The sequence below is a fragment of the Cyphomyrmex costatus genome, unplaced genomic scaffold (assembly GCF_001594065.2).
Source record: "Cyphomyrmex costatus isolate MS0001 unplaced genomic scaffold, Ccosl1.0 scaffold1211, whole genome shotgun sequence".
Classification (NCBI taxonomy): Eukaryota; Metazoa; Arthropoda; class Insecta; order Hymenoptera; family Formicidae; genus Cyphomyrmex; species Cyphomyrmex costatus.
Genome location: NW_017275187.1, coordinates 84049 through 103497, shown reverse-complemented (window position 1 = coordinate 103497; position 19449 = coordinate 84049). Strand labels below are relative to the sequence as shown.

Below are 19449 nucleotides of genomic sequence, written 5' to 3'. Positions count from 1 at the left end.
TCGTGACAGGCCGAGGGTAAACTTTGCCGTTCATCTGATCCTCTGTATACGAACGCGTCGCGCGTCTCGCTCCCCCGGGAAAGTCTCGGTGTCCGCGACTTTCCACGCGCGAGCTACGTCTCTGTCAAACTCCTTCGACACGGTCGTTAACTCCGAGGAGCCGAGCGGCGACGAATTAATGAAGTTTCACGCAACTTTCCTATAGATCTAGAAAAGTGCGTTTTACTCGAAGCTTCGTTCAATTTTCTTGATGAGAAATCGTGCCCGTTTTATCAAAATTTTTCGTGTATCAAAACTCAACGCTAAGCAAATACTATACCAAGTAAAATGATAGGCTCGCAACATTTTACACGCAGTTACAAGGTGAAGAGAGGAGCGTTTCTGCGTTCTTATAACTGAATTATTAGGACATACAAACGCGATACGAGTAAATTGCTTTATGAAATTATGATACAAGTAAGACATGCCCCTTCTAATTTATCTGCAAATTTGTAACGCGGTTTACGGAGAGTGACGTGTATAATTATGTATATCGTCGTTACGCCACAATGTAATTTTCCGCGATAGGTTTCAGAAGAAAGAGTCCGGACGGAGCCGACGTACTACACAAACGTTAGTTTGCATACGCGTTGCGTGACCTCGAGATAACATCGCGATGAACCGACTGACATTGCCGCTATATTTGCGCACATAGGTAATGAATGGTTTTACACGTAGACGATTATTTTATATCGACTGAAAGACGAGCATTCGCTGCGGTAACTCCCGAGTAATTAGACTTTCTCCGTTTTTTGCACACATATACTTTTATATACACACATATATAAATATCATTTTTAAGAATTGTAATCCGCTTTAATTTTACAAAATATATCGTAAAAATATTAGCCTTAGTTATAACGGCATTTTAAAATAAAAAGACATACAAACGTATTACAAATAAGTAAAACAAATTTAAATAATTTTACAATTTTGTTTTTTGTAAACGTTGATAATGTTTATATATAAATAAAATTAAAATAAGATAATATATTTTCTTTAGAAAAAGTATTTTTTTAAAAATCGAAAGAATAGAGTTTAGAATTGCAATTGCAATTAATAATCGATATAAATAATTTTATTAAAAAGCAAAGTTGTAGTATTATGTAATATGTAAAAAAATTAATTTTAAAAAGTGTGTCTTCGATAAAAATAAAAAAATAATAAATTATAGATTACAATTATAATTAATAGTGCATTTATCTCGTTCAAAATGCTTTTAAAATGCAGAAGTGTTAAACCAGTTGCAGAGTTTCAGGCATACGTTGCCCTACTTTTGCTGTACTTTTGCTAATGTGTTAAGAATATGTTTTCCTTATTCATTATTTCTTACTTATTTTCGTGTAGTAAATAGAATTTTTTATTTTAGTTTTAAACATTTAATCTAAAACTTTGAAAATCTTTAAAATTTAAATTTTAGTGCTTTGTCCTCAGTGTGATTTATATTATTAAGATAGAGAAAATGAAACATCGGAATTGTACATACATGTCTATCGATGGCAGGCAAATGCGCAGTTGTTCTGTCTACTTAACCTATTGGGTTAAGTAGACTATATTATAAAAAAAATATTTGTCTAATCAAGAAAATTCAAAATTGAAAAGTTTAAATCGAGAATGATTTTAAGGGTGGAAGATAAATTTGAAGTTATCGGTTTTGAAATTTCGGCTACGCGATGTTTGGCTTGCCTCTTGAACTACAAATATTATCCGTGAATATCTTAGGCCTGGTAAATACATCTCAATCTTTATAGTGTACATGCATGATTAGTAACAGTACCTCATAGAATTTAAACAAAACTCGAAGGTTTGAATTCTTTTACAATAAGTTTAGAATTATAAATCGTTAAAGGTTAATCCCAAAACGCACACACACATATTTCTATTATAAACAATATATACATATATATTATAATGTTGCATATTTATCAGTTACATTTGTAACTTTTACATACATACTAATTATTTAAATATTAAAAATTACATACAAAACTAATTATTAAAATAAATATATAATTATATATGTTATATATAATTATATAATAATTATGTAATAATTATATAATAATTATAAATGTATTATGTAATATATAATATTATATTAATTATGTTGCATTTTAATTATTTTGGTAGCAATTCAAATAATTGTTTAAAAGTATTCTTAACTTTTAATTTTAACATCGAGAATTTGAAATTTGCGTATTAATATTTGTTCTACTCACATTAAGTGCGTTACGTTACTGTGTCAAGGTTAGCATTACTTTAAACTGGAACTTGTTCAAGTGGGACCAGCAGCTAGAGAAGATCTCGAACGTCTCAGTTTCACAATCCGATGAATTAGATGTAAAAAATATCGACTGGCTTAAGACGAGTTAGCACTTTGTCTCGTATACTCGACATAAAAAGACACAATTATTATTGTAGCTGCTGATATAATCTAAAAATATTCCTGTCATAGAAGTAAAAGTTAAGGATGAAAAATTTCTTCAGTTCTATCTTGGATTGTCATCGCACGATTCATCATCGATCGCATCTCGCCCCTCGCATATATGGCTAATATCTACACAGTAGTGACGCGAAGCCGGCAGAATTTGCTCAAATTTTGGATGGTACTCAGTTTTCTTAAAGATATCATTTTGGAAGTCGTCGTGATTGTCATTACTATCATGCTATGGCAGGCTACAAAGAAAAGCTTTCCGACGTCGCTCCTCGTTGAGTTTGTTGTAGACAAAACAATATTTCTGGGTAATAACAATTATAATAATAATAATGATAATTAGTAAGTAAGTGAGCAGAAGTTGAATTGATCAGGGATCAAAGATCTATAGACGTACCGTAAACATACTCTCTAAATTTCTTGAAGTGAAATCTTACTTTAATAAACGAAAATTGAGCCAGTCCCGAAAAAGAGCGACTCACTTTTCAATCTTTAAGAGAAAATTCTAAGATTTATTATAAAAATTTTAGAGGATGGGTAATTAAATCACAAGTTTCTTTTTCTGTGTCAAAACCTTGATCATTTCAGTTATCTCAACCGGCAAATTATGGACGACTCTCAAGTGGTATATGCAGCTACGAAGAGTGACGAAAATTCGCAGATTTACAATAATAGCGAGGAGAAGTATCGCAAATATCACTAATGTTCCCGGCAGAATCGGTCGTTCGCTGGATGACGAATGTCTTGGTATAGCGATAATTAGACGAGGCAAGTATGCGAGTTTGTTAAATCTAGGCAGGCTCTCGGAGGAATCGTCCAGCAGAACAACCACAAAATCCTTGACGACCTTAGTCACTGACGACACGAATGGCACAAATGGTACGAATGGCGCAAACAATTACAATTCCGACGACTTGAGCGTGGCTGAAAAATCGATGAGGATGCTGAATGTAACCGCGGAGGATGTGATGGACGCGCGTGCCAGAATACAAGAGCGATCTTATTGGGACGAGCAAGATGCGATTGCGAAAATACCTGAAGTGATAGAAGAAGTAATAAAGCAACTTCCTCTGGAAAAGAACGAAGAAAAAATAATCAATGCAACAAAAAATACACAGCTAACGGAGGATAATTTAAAGAAAACTGTAAATAATACTTTAAGAAAAAAAGACATTATAAAGAATCTTCCAGTAAAGAAAGAAAAGGAAACAAGTAATAAAGAAACTATTCTGGTTGATAAGAAAGAACAGATTTTGACTGGAAGTCAGGAAGAAGTAATAATGCAACTTCCTTCGAAAAAGAACGAAGAAGAAATAATCAATGTAGCAAGAAATACACAGCTAATGGAGGATAATTTAGAAAAAATTGTAAGTCGTATCTTGAGAAAAAAAGACATTACGGAGTATCTTCCAGTGAAGAAAGAAAAGGAAGAAGGTAATAAAGAAACTATTCTGCTTGATGAGAAAGAACAGATCTTGACTGAAAATCAGGAAGATGTTTCATTGGAAATAAAAAATGTCGCATCTGACAAAGTGAATCACGCAAAATCAACGGGATCTCATGATATTTATGTGACATCAAAGAAGAAAAGGAAAGAGAAAAAGGAAGGAGTTGAAAAGATCGTGCAGTGTCCTTCGTTCCAGAGTATGAATGCAAGAAACACAGAGGCTAAGCCTTGTGCTTCCCTCGTGAGAAAATTAAAAGCAAAACTTTGTCCCGTTCTTATAAATCAAGAGAAGTGGATCGATAGAGTTGATCGTGAAGGGTACCCTTACGAAGTCAATACACAATTAACGCCAACTAGTTCAAGCGCAAGTAAAAAAGAACGTCATAAGATTTCGAACATCTCATGCGGGTGCCATCGTGCTTTGCGTAAAAATAGAAAACACGTGCAATCGATCGGTAGCGATGGTAAAAATATCGAATATGATATTAATAGAAAAGAATTCAAATCTTTCAGACCTATCGTCAATATGCAGAGAAGCAGGATCGACAAATCCACGTTTAAATATTCAGAAGCGTACCGTTTAAAGAAGCAAATTCAGAAATGGGAAGAATATCGCGGTAAGCACTCCTGGGGAAGCAAGTCTCTAGCCGAAACTGCACGTTCCTCGGGATACGCAAAGAACGTCTTTAATACGTCTGATAAGTTGTCAGTTATAAATTGTCGAAAGAACGTTCAGACTGACACTTGTGATGAGTCGATGATGATGAGCGATTCTTTGAGTGAACGACACAGATTGAAATACAGTCAGAAGCGAAGTAAACGACCGGTTAATTTGCGTCCCGTTTACAATGTGACATCGTTTAGAGAAAATTCGGAGACATGTAAAACGAAGATGAAAGCTTTAGAAATTAATAATAATTTTACGTTGGAAAATAACACAGAAACAGAAGCGAGAAAAAAGTGTGATCTGCTGCTGGCGAATCGCAAACTGTCGATCGAGCAACGCGAAGCGATAGAATTGAAGGCATTAAAAGCTTATAACGAGCTTACCTTGTCAGAAGATAAGAGAGAATTGGAAGTAAGGAAGGACCGAGATTTATCGTTGAATTACGGACGATCGGCGAAGGAATCCGAAGTACCAGAGATGAAAGTTTTAAAAACTTATAATGATTCCTTACTGGAGGATAAAAAGGAGATGGAGAGAACTAGAAGACATAATTTGTCGCCAAGTTCCCAGCAATCGATTGATGAACGATGTATCCCGAGAGTTCGTAACGAACTTGAACGATCGGGAAGCAAGAGAGAGTTGCAAACTAGGAGAAAACGCGATTCATCGAGAGATGAAACGCCATCGGAATGCGAAAAAATTGTCGAGACTCCAGCGAGCGTCTCTAATCGTCTTTCAATAGGTAGTTGGGAGAGTACCATGATCTCCACACATCAGAACGTGAACAGCAATTTTAGTCTGAACGATCGTTACGCAAGACAGGCGCATATGTCATTGAATCTCTGGGAGATCACAAGGAACATTGAATGGACCGTTCATCCGCGAGGTATTATACTCACCAATAAGAATCTGCAAGGTCAATTCTTAGAGAATGGGAGATTTCGCGAAAACCAACAACGCGACATTGTTGATGACAACACTGCAAGCATGTTGCACAGCGCTTTCTTCTTTAAACCCGAGATCATAACGCGAGTCTTTCGGCGCGATCACACCCAGACGAGGATTGATCAGTTCTTCTCGAGATTTCCGACATTCCTACGGCAAGACTTCAACACGGAGTTTGTTTGTCAAATGAACAATGAGGTGATCGTGCGCCACTGGAACTCGCCGTTCGACTACGATCTCGAACGGATGATGGGAAACGATCGAAACGATCTTAGAGAGCAGTTCAACACTAATGACAATCGCAATACCACAAGCGAACATGATCACGATCTATGTATAATAGTTATTGGTCAGGAACAGGTTTCCAACGAATCGCAAACTGCGATAGAAGATTCGACGACCGTCGAAACTCAGGAAAACACGCGTTCGAGCATTGAAAGTACTCAAATGACGAATATTTTAGTATTCAATGAAAATCATAATCGCGTGGATAATGCAACCAACGATAATTTGCCAGTTCAATTGATCACAGATGTATTAAGAAACTTCAATATCGAAATATCAGAAGGAAACATATACGATGATGCATTGCCAATTGAAGAGTGCGAAGACGTGAGTAATGTGAATGTATATAACGATCCTCAATCTCGAGAATTTAATATGGATGACATAAATCTCGACGAAGAAAATAATGAGTGTGATGGAATTTCTTCACATAAAAATGAGGATATTGATGATACAATCCATAAAATTGAGCAACCTTTCAATTTAAGCGATAATTTTCTGAATAACGTAAATGTTGCATCGTGTGTTAATTCGTTAGAAAGATTAGATAATTCGAGAGATGAAAAATATTTAAGTACAATCGATATTCATTCTGAAAGCGAGACGTGCGAAAATAATTTATCCCTCAAAAGTACTGATAATAATATATCACAATTATCCAATAATAATAATAATAAACAGTTTGACACATTAGATAATAAAAGTACTCAAAAAAGTACGTTTAATCATTTCAAAAATTCTTCGAAATTACCTTTTTCCGGTCCATCGTCATTTATTACATCAAATAATTGTCATGAAATGAAATCAAGTGATGAAAAACTACAAAAATTGACCCAACTTTCAAATAGCACAATTACGTTAAATGATCAAAGGAAAGAATCGGAATCGAATTTAAAAGATACGAATTATACAATTTCACAACTTCATGATATAATTCCACAACGTCGGAGTGTCGAAATTTTAAATTTGGAATCCACGATACAAGATGACATAAGAAACCAGAAAAAAAATACAGACGAAGAAGTGAATGAATATTTAGTAGAAAAAATTTTCCAGATGCATTCAGACGATAAGCTCCAGCAAGATGATAGTTTTTATAATAGAAACGATGATCCAGGAACACCAGTTTCGTTTGACGACAATAGTTTGATGGAGGAATTTTTAAACGATCCCGTGCCGCCCTTAAACTCTTCTTAAAAGAAATTACGCACATTCTCAATAACAAACCTGCATGTTAACTTATAACACAGACATTTAGTCTTTAAATAACATTTATGTCGGTCATCATGTAAAGTCATTTGTCTAGAAATTAATCTGTATATCTGAGAAAAATAAAGTGTCATCGTGGTTAATTATCAATTTTCATTATTAAATTACAAATACATGCTTTTTTGACTAGTCATAAAGTAATACATGCTTTATTAAATAATCATAAAGTAATCTTCTCTATGAGTGCAATAAGAAAATATTACAATGAAATGTCTGAATTGACAAATTTACAGTTACGAAACGTCATTATCATCATTATAGAAAATATACATTTCCATTTTCTGACATAAAATAGTGCTACTAATGCTTGATGGATCAACCTTGACATTTTCATATATATATACGTAAGATAATATATGAGCAGTTACAATAAATTAAAGGAATGTGTTTCATACGATAGCAATATATTTTATTTCTATCAGATATTATAATAATTTTATATATCTAGTAAAAGTTTTATACAAATGTTTTACATATGTACAAAATATAATTATGCTAAAAATTTTACATGTAATTGTCTAATCATTGGTGTAACTCGGAAATCTACACTGCTTACAGTAGTAGGAATGTTTAAATAATGTACTTGTGCTAAACAATGCGTGTTAAATGTCATACAAAGATATATACGCTAGATCGTTTAATTTATCATAATTTACGATGCATAATGCAGGAATACAATAAATAAACGGAATAACCTAAGAAACGAGTATCCCTGAATGTTTAACGCTTTAATGCTGGAGATTTCAATGCTTAGACTTTAAAGAGACAGTCGCGTCAAAATCTGATTGGAGTTTTAAAGAGACAGTGGAGAATTAATTTAATATGAGATTTGAAAAAAGAATTTTTAACAAGTATCATCGAGGCCCGGATCTGAGTCAGGAACTACGTAATTAGGATCGCAGACCGTATCCCTGATAGCTTCTTTAACGTTCGCCTTAAATACTCTAAAATTAATACTTGCGCTATTTAGTGTTCCGTATAAATACATCGGCAACCGGTTTGAGAGAAGCCATACACTTTGATCCGATTCGTGATCCACTTTGATGTCATTTGGAAACACCAGAGACTCGTTGCTAGTACCAATTACGCCTAAATTCTGCGGTATATATTCCTTCCTAGTATCCCAGCACCACACGGAGTCTCTGGTGACCATGTTGAAGAACATAACGCCGCTGTCATCGATGACGGATCCCGAGGAATGGCCGTAATCCTTGGCTCTAGGTTTTCCTACGGGCATGAACTTCTCCGTGTTGTAATTCGCGGTTTGCTTGTCCTTGAAGACCGACGTGGACACGGAGAATTCTCGGAAGCTGGACATCGGATGAAAAAACAGCGTTCTGTCGTTGTGGACGTCCACGGGACTGAGCGCCATTCCGAATATTCCGTCGGTCCATTGGAATTTTATACCATGCAACTCGTATCTCGCCGCCAGGGGATCAGGATAGAAGAAGTGATGCTCGACTCTGAAGGTGGCATCCTTGAAAAAATCATACACCACGATACCGTATCGCCAGACGTCAGCCAAGTATGCTACTGCAGAGCCGCAATCGTTATTTCTGATATCCACCACAATGTTGATGTACAGGGAATCTTGCTTGATCTGTTCATCCGGCAAGGTAAATTTTCTGATGAGAGTATCGGTGCGTAGGTCGAAGATGAATATGGCTGGCGGGCAAACCTGTTTGGATCTTTTGGCGAGTTCTGTTTTACCAGAATCGAGAACCCACAGACGATTGCATTCGTCCACTTGAACTCGAAAGACTGACGTCAAGCTCTCGCAGTTTCCTGAAAAGAGAGAGAATGGGCAATATTTGGTTATTATGGATTTGCAGATAAATGTTAAATAAATTAAATTTCTAGTAGAAAATTTTTCTTTAGAACAATACAGTTCTTCAAAATTGCTTTCTTTTCTCTTTTATAATTTGTTAATCTACCAGCTTGTTCTCTCATATGACGTCATAAATTAAATAACTTAATGGTTCGCGCTTTTGTTTCGTTAAGAAATAGAAGGCAAGTTTGTTTGTTATCGCGAGAAAATTCGCGTGAGAAACTCATTTACTCAGTTTCCGTACTTTGTTGCGTGAAAATAATATTGCTGTTTCTTATATTCTTAGACTCTTCGCGCAAGTTCAACGTTATATAATTTGTAATCTGATCTCTCAGAATCTTTTTGCACGCGAATCACTTTCTTATCTTCACATTATAACTTAAACTGCAAATTAAAACTATGTTTTAGATTAGTCACAGCATTTTTCCTAAATTTTTTAACTAATATTTCGGACTGTTTCTATTTTCATACATTTAAATTTACAATATAAAGCACAATGAATTTTCTCTTCAGGATTTCTAAACGTTTATTCAGTGCGTTTTTATTGCATTGAAAAATATTATTAACTTTAAAAACATCTAAAAATTGAAGTGACTGCTACTGCATGATAATTATTTAGCAATTCTTATGCAAAAATTATCGCATGCATTTCAAGGCTTAGAAATTAGTCTAAAAGAAAGACGAAGGATAAGATCCGATATAGCATAAAGATAACCTGGCTCATGCCATTGCCAATTAGGGTACGGTTTTAATTTCGGGCTCCTTGTCTTGGAACGTCTGGGCACGGTAGCCAGAGTCACCGGTATGCCAGCTCTCCACTTTGGCAAAGTAATGAATACTTTATCGCGCCAGACTTCCAGGCCCAGGGGCAAGTTATTCTCTGCGATGTAGTCGCCCTCGAATATAGCGTTGTCTCGTGCGTCGATACTGTCGAATTCAAAATCAATCGTGGACCAAGCGTATACCTATTAAAAAATTGTTACAACTATAAATACAAAGTTTATTAAAAAATCCACACTAAGAAAAATGTTTCGTTCTATAAACCAAAATTTTACTAAATTTGATTGAAATATACCGAACGAACATTTTTTTAGTTAAAATGTACCGAAAAACTGTAATTTTATAAGAACTAAATTATTTAGTTGCAAACAAATATTTTTGTTATTTACAAAGCAGAGAAATTATTTTACAAAAGCAATTAAATTTTTTGTTATAACAAAATATTTGGTTGCAGTTAAAAAATGCTTCAACTAAATAGTTTTGCTGAAGGCACTGCACAGTACTTATATCATCACGAATTGTAATTAAGTGCGAATAATTTTTTGTCAACAAAATTTCAATTCTATAAAACAATTCTGTAAAATGAGCTTAAATTTTTTTGTTGTTCTGATAGATCACGTAATAATCGATTATTTACATGCAGCAGAAACGTATTGCTTTTTTATTTATCGATGAGATTACTGACAAATAACAGAGTAACAAGCGTAATTGTAATATACTGTAATTGATTTATTAATTCTATATTAACAAAGCTGTGCGTATTGACAGTCTATATCAAATTACATAAATTATTTGAGCGACTTGCTTCCAATATTACATTTAAAAATCGACAACGTTTAGTCATCGCGAAATGTTTTGAATCACTTTCGCTTAAACTTGCCACAAAAAACGCCACTTACTAGTTCCATAGCGGGACCAACGTAGTCGTCTATAATCCGTCCCGGTTCGAAACCGTCGCCGAAATCGTGGAAATCTAATTGATTGACCGAGTGAGGATCCGCGCGGAACATATCGATGGCTCTTCCAATGGACCTAGAAGGATTGCTTCTTCCTAGATTGGATGTAGCAATGTGGTGTCGTGATTGCGGCGTTGACCCGTAAAGATTGCCTACGTTCGTGGAATCCATTGATTTTTCCTTCGGCGGATGATTATCGCAATTTCGCGATGTGCCGGCGTGTTCATCATAAGTCAATGCGGAATCTTTGTAGTTGGTGTTCTAGCAAAACGTGATGAAATTTCACGAAACACGTTATCATTTTTAATCAAAGAATTCTAAACAAACGTAAATGGCTTCGACCTTTAATTGTAAATAAAACAAATATTATTATGTATAACACATTTTAAAAAATAAATATTTCAGGTAAAAAATTAGTTAGAAATTTACAAAATTAATTTATAATTTATTAAATAAGTTATAAATTGACTATTGAATAATTAAAAATAAAATTGTTTATATTGTTTCTTACGTGTGAAAAAAATTGTGGAGTATAAAAGGATGAAGTTAACGGCAACGAGGGTGCTTGAAGGTCCCTGGATAAAATACTAGGACCTGTATAAGCCGCAAATTTTGGGACAGCCAGTAGCGACATTGATAGCAACCATGGTATCGTGCTCGCCATGCCTGTGAAGCAAAATTTAGGGCCTCCTGTGTGATAAAATTTATATTTTCATGACGCGAAATTGCACCAAATTGCCTGTCTGCACTATATGTACACTATATGATAAACATGTCTTTTATGAAGTGGGCCTATTCTGTAACTCTTAACTACTCTAACGATATCGTTAAACTATCGTTGCGCAGCTATTTTGCAGTAAACATAACCTGCGCAATGATAATGTAACGATAATCGTTGCAGTCATTAAAAGTTACAGAATAGGTCCCTATAAGCGCCGCACGGTTTTTCATTATCTAGTTAACTAAAGTAGTCGCACAGGCTGTGACGCAAAAGTGTCGCTAAATGAGCGTCTACAACAGTCGTAAGGATTGTTTGCGACCAATACAACTATAGTTTAAGTACAAGGGTATGCTCATACGCATGGCCAAGGCTTCGTTCTTCATTATCTCTCTGTCAACGACATTCTCCTCAAATTCTGTTTCACTCATTTTAAGAGAATCACATAATTCGACACGACAACAAATTCTACCGCTATATTTGTCGTGCTGTGATTGCCCAGCATCCGAGAATGGATTAAAATGGATTGGGCATTTTGTCTATTCGAATTCGTAATTTAAACAGTGAAAACTTTTTTTGGATTCAATTGGATTCAATTGGATTCAATTAGATTCAATTGGATGCAGGATTGAAAAACTGCGTTTCCTATTCAAAGTTTCGAATTGTACAGTATTCACTATGGTCGCAAACGCATCACTGAAAAAGCTGATATTATTTTTTGATTGAAAGGTATACAGATATGCTCCATGCAATTCCTATAAATGAATAAAAACGTATTTGGATTGAAAAGAATTCATTTTAACATTCATGAATCCGTATTTCTGAAAATCTGAATCCATTTTAATCCATTTCAATCCATTCTCAGATATTGGATGGCTGAGAATGGATTGAAATGGATCATGCGACACGCTTGTCGTAGGCGCAGAAAGTTGAAATTGACTCAACTCCGTACGACAAGAATTCTTACGATTGCAACAATTCCTGCGATTGACTAACTAGATGCGACACTTCTGCGACATTTCATACGACATGCGACACAGCCTGTGCGACTATTGTTGCACAAGGTTTTAAGGAGATGCTAGAGAGTGATCAAATTATTTGATATTATATAGTCGTATAAAAATCTCCGAATTGACTGAACGGAATTAAAAATCCTTTTTACTTGTACACTCTGTCGTTGTATATACACTTAAGCTATTTACCGCTAACGGCTAACACTACTATAAATTCAACTGTGTATGCATGCATATCCAAGTAACATTACCAACTTAATATTCTTCTTAATATTATTCTTTATGCACGTCTTTGCGACGTGACAGTTAAAAGAAAATAATTCCTTAAAAAATATACCATTATTTGTCTTCGAAATGTGAAACATGATACCACAAAAAATTCAATAATTTAATTAATTAATTAAAATAATCAAATTATTTGGTATGTTACGTCGAAGCGACGTGCAAGAGACGTTTCATATTTTCTGCGACTTTGCGACCAAGATTATAGTACGTCTCTTTATAGTGCAGGCAGGGTTATTTATTACGTCTTGATAATCCTATTACATCGTTATAGCTGTTACGAGTTATGAATCAATAAGAATTATAAGATTAAATGAAAATGAACGAAAGGATGAACATTGATGTTCCCAATATGATTAGAAATGCAGTGAGATCTTTTCGCGGAGTCTAAGATTCTAAGACACACATCCGACGACATGGTAATATTTATCTCTTTTATTGAGGTAAGTGGGTCTCTCTGTGCGTTCTCGATGCAATCGTCGATGGCGGCACCGTGCGCTCGATTAAATGTTAATCATCTGTCAGCACGTGACATATGATGCATAACATACGAAAGCGCTGCATTATTTGCTGACATGAATGTCGGAGCGAAAGCGATTTACGAGGATGAGTCGTTCCTTACTTACTTCGAACGACGGAGACGATCCTCTTCTATTAATTCGGGACTCGGAGATCGGGAACGGCGTTAACTCAGAGCTATTATAGTTCTCGCCCTAACGACGTACTATCGAAGATGTGTAGCGCGAGGGAAGACGAGTGCTCGAGATGGCACCATGGATGTTACGCGACTACCATATTCCACTATCCGGGTCGTAAGTGTGTCTTAGATCCTACGAAAGGAGAGAATGGCGAATCCCTTCTCCCGAAGATGATTTTCCCTCTCGTCTGTATTACGACTCCGGACTCTAAGTCGTGGTATAGGTCATTGGTGGATGGGTTCATGGGAACTCGCGTATTTGCTCGAGTAATGCATTTGCGAATGAGGGCACTAAACAAACATCCCCTTTTTACTCCCAGTTTAGTAAATCGACGATAATAAGCGGTTGTAGCGATAAATCTTTTTTTGTAATAGAGTTACAATGAGCTTTGTCAAATCATTCATCGAGTTACATGCTTTGTTCTAATTTTTTGATGGACATATGGGGTGGTTTTTTGGGGGAAATTTTAATAACTATAAGGGAGATATTTTTTAGAAAAAGAAAAGCAAGTAAAACTGAAACGAAAGCATGTAGAGAGGAACGCCTCGTAAAAAAATAAGAGCCATCCTTATGATTGCGCGAGCATTTTCTGAGGAAGGCGGTTCACTTTATGGCACCAACAAGCACCATAATTACGTTTTTTACGAGGCGACACCGGGTATTTCTTTTTGTTGCTCCCCTCTAGGTAAAACTCATTTGAATTTTACAACGCTGTAACAATGCGGATTCTGCGTAATTCGATTGCTCGCGTACAGGTAACTTGCACGAAGAGCACAACGCTGTACCATTAAAAATGTTAATGACTAACTTTTTACTTTCTACTTTTAACTCTCGCAATTTAGAATAATTTTTGACATTAAATGCCGTCTTGTTGTAAAATAAATAAAATGTAAAATTATATCACTTAATTATTAAAGTCAATATTGTTGTAAGTAATAATATCTGTGGAAATAAATAAATTACAAAGTAACGATGTGTTGTGTAATATCTAATTAAGAAATTAACAAATATGCTTAATATGATGCTCAGCGTGATAATATAATTAGAAATTTAATATTATTTTAATCATAATATCTAGCTTATTTAATTATATAGAATTTAGATGTCGAATTATGAGCTAAGTACATGGTTACGAAGAGCCAATTATAATTCGTGTTGACATTTAAAGACTCACGATGTCTGTATGGTAAATCGTGCTGCCTTCTGTGGTCCCGGAAATCATGATGATAGTTCAGACTAGATTCATCTGTGGTGCCGAAAGTATAATCAGGAGAGGCATAGAAATAACTAGGTTGGCTCGTTCTCCTCGGGGGCATCCAGTTGTCCGTATGATAACCATCCGCTTCTCTCCACATCGTTGCTCCTATTCTTTCTCGTCATGGCATGTCTGGAAGCAATACAGTAAGCCGATTATGCGAAAACGATAATTAAGCTGTCAAAGGAAAACCGAGACCGTTGAGATGCAACATTTATCCGGATAATCTGCGTATTATGGACGCAGATGAATTATGAACACAATTTCTTTGTAACATTACGTAAACACAGAAAAGAGTGACCTACAAATACTGCTATGTTAAATACGAGTAATCCTGTTGTTAGTATAGAGATACGTAAGTATGTATACGATATGTTCGTTTGATTAAAATAATAAAAGCATCAGTTTATAAAATAAAAAAGCTAATATTAATAAAGCATTTATTACGCTATAATTGTTTAATTTTATGTATATTGTAATCAGAGTTCAATATTTCTCAAATTTATACATAAATAATAATTAAATATATATTTAATTAATACTGTAATAAAATAATTAATATTGCAATACAATGTTATTACCTAATACTAAAAAAAATAAAGGTAGATATTATGTATTTTTAAAAGATGTTTAAAATTGTACAGTTAATAATATATTTATATATTTTCACTTTTATATAAAGTATATATATATATATACACGTTGTAAAAAAAAAAGAAGATTTAATTAACTATTTTTAAGTTAAATTAATTATTTAATTAATTCAGAAATTTTTTTAAATCTGGTTTTTCCATAATTGAGAAAAAGAAACACGTGAGCATGACTGTTAGTTGTAATTTTAATAATCTTAATTCGACCAAATGTTGGCGTATGCTTTTTCGTTTAGCAAAACGCTGCAATAATTGCGTCAATGTGCCACGATAATTTCATGGTTACGCATGCGGAATGTTATTCGATGCAAAAACGCACTTCGTGACAAATCATAATTTACTTACATATAGCAGACAAGAGAAAACCATAAAGCTATAGATGTAATTAAACATTCTTTTTCCAAAATTTCAAAAATTGTATTTCAAGAAATGAAGAAAATTACACAGAAAATTGATTTCTAAATTAGAATTTTTATAAAAATTTAAGCAGTGTTTTGAAAAGAAAAATCAATCGAAATGTAATTTATTATTAATGCATCAATAATAATTTTCTTTCAAATTCTGATCAAAATATTTTGAATGTTTTAATTCAATATTTTGACTAAAGCGCAAATTTTTATTCTATGCAAGTCTTCTATCCTAGATTATATTTTCATTATTTCATCAATTAAAGGTTATAACTCTTTAGTTAGAACTTTTTAGATTTCCTTTTCTTTTATTCCTTGCTTTATTTATTTTAATTTCTTTTTATAATATATATCTATTTATTTATTTTAATACTTAAGCAACTTAATTATTTTTTTGTCTTTTTCTTTTTTCTGTCTTTACATATATTCGAGAACACCTTTTACTGAAAGTAAAAGAAATTCAATTTGTACGCGTCGTTTAAATGCAGCAAAGTATTCGGATTATAATCGCATAAACATGAGTTTAGTGAAGTCTGTGATGGAATTACAATCATTAGTTCCACACACGGCGAATGCACTTTTCTTTGATGACGCGACATTTCGCTCAAGCTCATGGTCGATCGTTGTGAAATGATCGCGCGTGCTATCCTGCCTCTCTTTCCCTTCTCATCGAAGTCAAATACGGACACAATTCACGCTAGTTTGAAATAGCTTCGTTCCGATGACTCGTTCAGTAAGCGAAGCGGGACGCTCTTTTCGATTTTAACATAAATGCCACTTTCCACCGGAGATTAGAAGTACTTTCCGCTTTCGCACTTACTTCCTCCTGCTGCCGGCGCCGAGCATTTCATAAGCGACATCGATACTCGGACACCGAGACATAATTAACAATTTAAACGTTGAACTTATAAACGATGTGCACTGTCACGAAAATTCATGCGCCCATTGAGAAAAATGTATTTGATATTTATGACTAATTGTATGGTAATTATACTTAATAGGAGCTTATATAATTTTTGCATATAGAACTATATAAATATAATTATATTAAAAGTTATACATTATATAATATTATAATATTATTATTACTTAATATTATTTAATATTATTATACATACTTATATAAGCAATATAAGTTAGTATAAAACTATAATATAAGTAATATAATAATAACTAAAAATGGTGTTTTTATTTATAATTATTGTATCATTCAATTATTGTCAAAAATATCAAACACTTTTCTCTTAATGTCGTTTCGCAACAATTATCATCTTCGTGCTAATTATTACTGTTATAAGTTTATGATAAATGATAAATGATGAAGTATGTACAAAGTATAAAGTATTACCGCACTGCTCCTTTTTATAACCGCATCGCTATGTTATTATGCGCAAAAGTCATGTAATTACTTGCAGCACGCAATTACAGAAAGGTGAAGTACCTGACTAGACTACTAGAGCAACACGCTGTTGCTTCGACACTCCTACAACGCGCACTGTATCTCTTCGTCAAAGTTTCGCGATATTTGTGCCCTTTACCGCACACCCTCTCCGTTTAAGTCTGCACCGTGATTCGTTATTTCCTTCCGATTCAATGCATTCGGCCAGTCACCGCCGAGGTGTTGCCGTAAATGTCGAAGATAAATTATCTGTACGACCCACCAATTATGAATAATATACATCGTTCTGCGTTTGATGAAATTACTACACTGAAAATATAATTTTTTGAAAACAGTTAAAAGCCTCATACTTTAATAGCAATAAGAGAAATATTATTTTCAATAATCTCAAAACTTGTTTTGTCGAAAAATTGTACTGTATGCTAACAATTTTTATTAAAAAAATACATTTTTTATTTTGTTATTCTAGTTGTATTTAGAGAAAGGTTTCTTTGATTCAAAGAAATGTTTTTTGCTATATGATTGAAGAAGAAATTTCTTTGAATTAAACGTCATATTTTTATTTAAACATTATTTTTTAAAATCATATAAAAAATTTATTTGATTATCAAAAGAATGTTCAAATTGAAGAAACGATGTCCAAATCAATAAAATTTTTTCTTTAACCGTATAATTGCAAAGAATTATTTTTTTTAAATCGAAGAAAACTTTTCTCTGGATGTAATATATACATCCAGAATGAAGACAAGAGGAAGAGAATTTATTTTCTACATATTTATATTTGTGATAATTATATATTATTTATAGAGAATACTTAAAAATAATTTGATATTATTTATTGAATTATAATACTATTTTTTTAAATATTTTATAATCTTTAATAATATAAATTTGAGAAATAATGACAAGTTAAATATTTCAGCAAAATCAGTTTTTAGTAGAAAACTAATTTTTTACTTCACAAATGACGTCTAAATAATTTTCTTTGTTGAAAATAAAACATTTTTGATGAAATTGAAGTAAACAACGTGACATTTTTATTAAAAAATATTATTTTTAATTCAATTATAATAATTAAAATATTTTGTGCATATTATTTATTACGAGATATATTTATTTATAAAAAGAAGTGAATATTGCGAATGAAAAACGTAAAAGTGAAACGAATCTATCGCGCATCTAAGTAAGTCGTAACTTGTTAACGGAAAAACGCATGCAGATTGTATCGCATGTGATATATACGTTGTACACGCATTAATAAGGGTATATATATCAGAACTTTCAAACAAACTTTCTATTGGAAAAATGATCTAAAAATTCCTTTTTTTTTTTTCTTGTGATTGAGCCATGCATGTGATATGGTCTATTTGGTATTTAAAAATACGATACGGTTTATTGCGTGTTTAAAAATTATACATTATTGATTAAGATTTTAAAGTTTACATTATGTAATACACATGGTATTACAATTTACTAAATTGATCTGAATATTGCTATAAACTCACAAATATTTTTATCTTTTATTTTAAACGAAGAAATATACACTTAACTAAACCGGATAAACGCGAATCTAATCTAACTTCTATTCACTTTACATTTACGTACATTTATTGCACGCAATGTACGTTTCCTGTAAAAAGATTACTTACTAATATACATGGATACGTAATTATATTAATCCGTAACGAAGTTTCTACCTCGCGTTTTTTTTTATTTTAAGAAACTTTCCCTTGAAAAAGGTGTTAATGTATATATCATTATAAGGTTATAAGTTTAATGTTAAATGATTAGAATTTTTAATTAATCATTAAACATATTATAAATACATAACATATTTTTATAAATATTTCAATAACAATCTATAAATTATTTTTATTTATTAACGCAATAAACGTCTGATTATGGTTTTACTAATAGTTTGAAACAAGATTTGTATATACTTAATAAATTAATTGTAGATGTAGATAACATGTTTCAGAAATTAATTTTAATTTTTTGCTTATTAATTTTAAATTAACCAAATGATTTTTGTTGAGCAGCTTGCTCAAGTGTTCCAACATGCTAGGCAGTTCTATAAACAGACCAAAAAAAATATTGTCCAACAATATATCGTGTTTATAGCTAGGAATCACGTTCCGTATCATACAGACGTACTTTAATCGTAAATTTTTCAGATCTGTAGTCTCTGCACGTTATGGGAAGATTTAAAATAAAAAACGGATGTATTCAGATGTTTCGCCATTCTCGAGATACCATCTGGCAATCGGAAACTTTCGCCCTTGATGGTGTAATTCGTGACTCGGTTGGATCACAACCACAAAGAAATTATCTTGGATTCGAGTCGCCAAGTTTTTTGTTATCGTTGTCGTAAAGTACG

General features: G+C 33.2%; 2 protein-coding genes across 2 annotated transcripts; one reads left to right on the top strand and one right to left on the bottom strand.

Annotated features, from left to right (window-relative positions):
• Positions 1-1559: 1559 nt before the first annotated feature.
• On the top strand, positions 1560-7014 carry LOC108779734 (uncharacterized). Its single transcript, XM_018547202.1, has 6 exons — positions 1560-1766; positions 2287-2407; positions 2527-2645; positions 2715-2781; positions 3062-6324; positions 6874-7014. Exons 1-6 carry the CDS (start codon positions 1713-1715, stop codon positions 7012-7014), a joined length of 3765 nt encoding a protein of 1254 aa, XP_018402704.1. The 5' UTR covers positions 1560-1712.
• Positions 7015-7784: 770 nt separating this feature from the next.
• Positions 7785-16555, bottom strand: Y-h (yellow-h). The gene is given in 7 exon segments (XM_018547304.1): positions 7785-8871; positions 9630-9879; positions 10594-10911; positions 11162-11316; positions 14536-14681; positions 14683-14748; positions 16494-16555. Coding segments are annotated over 7 exon segments (1938 nt in total). The 3' UTR covers positions 7785-7930.
• Between the last annotated feature and the right edge of the window lie 2894 nt (positions 16556-19449).

What these genes read in the sequence shown, in the direction of transcription:
- LOC108779734 (XM_018547202.1), top strand. Translation starts at nt 1,713, where the DNA reads ATGTTTGGCTTGCCTCTTGAACTACAAATATTATCCGTGAATATCTTA. An exon ending in CCGTGAATATCTTAGGCCTG is followed by an intron (nt 1,767 to 2,286) that starts GTAAATACATCT and finishes TACTGTGTCAAG; the next exon opens with GTTAGCATTACTTTAAACTG. An exon ending in AGACAAAACAATATTTCTGG is followed by an intron (nt 2,782 to 3,061) that starts GTAATAACAATT and finishes TGATCATTTCAG; the next exon opens with TTATCTCAACCGGCAAATTA.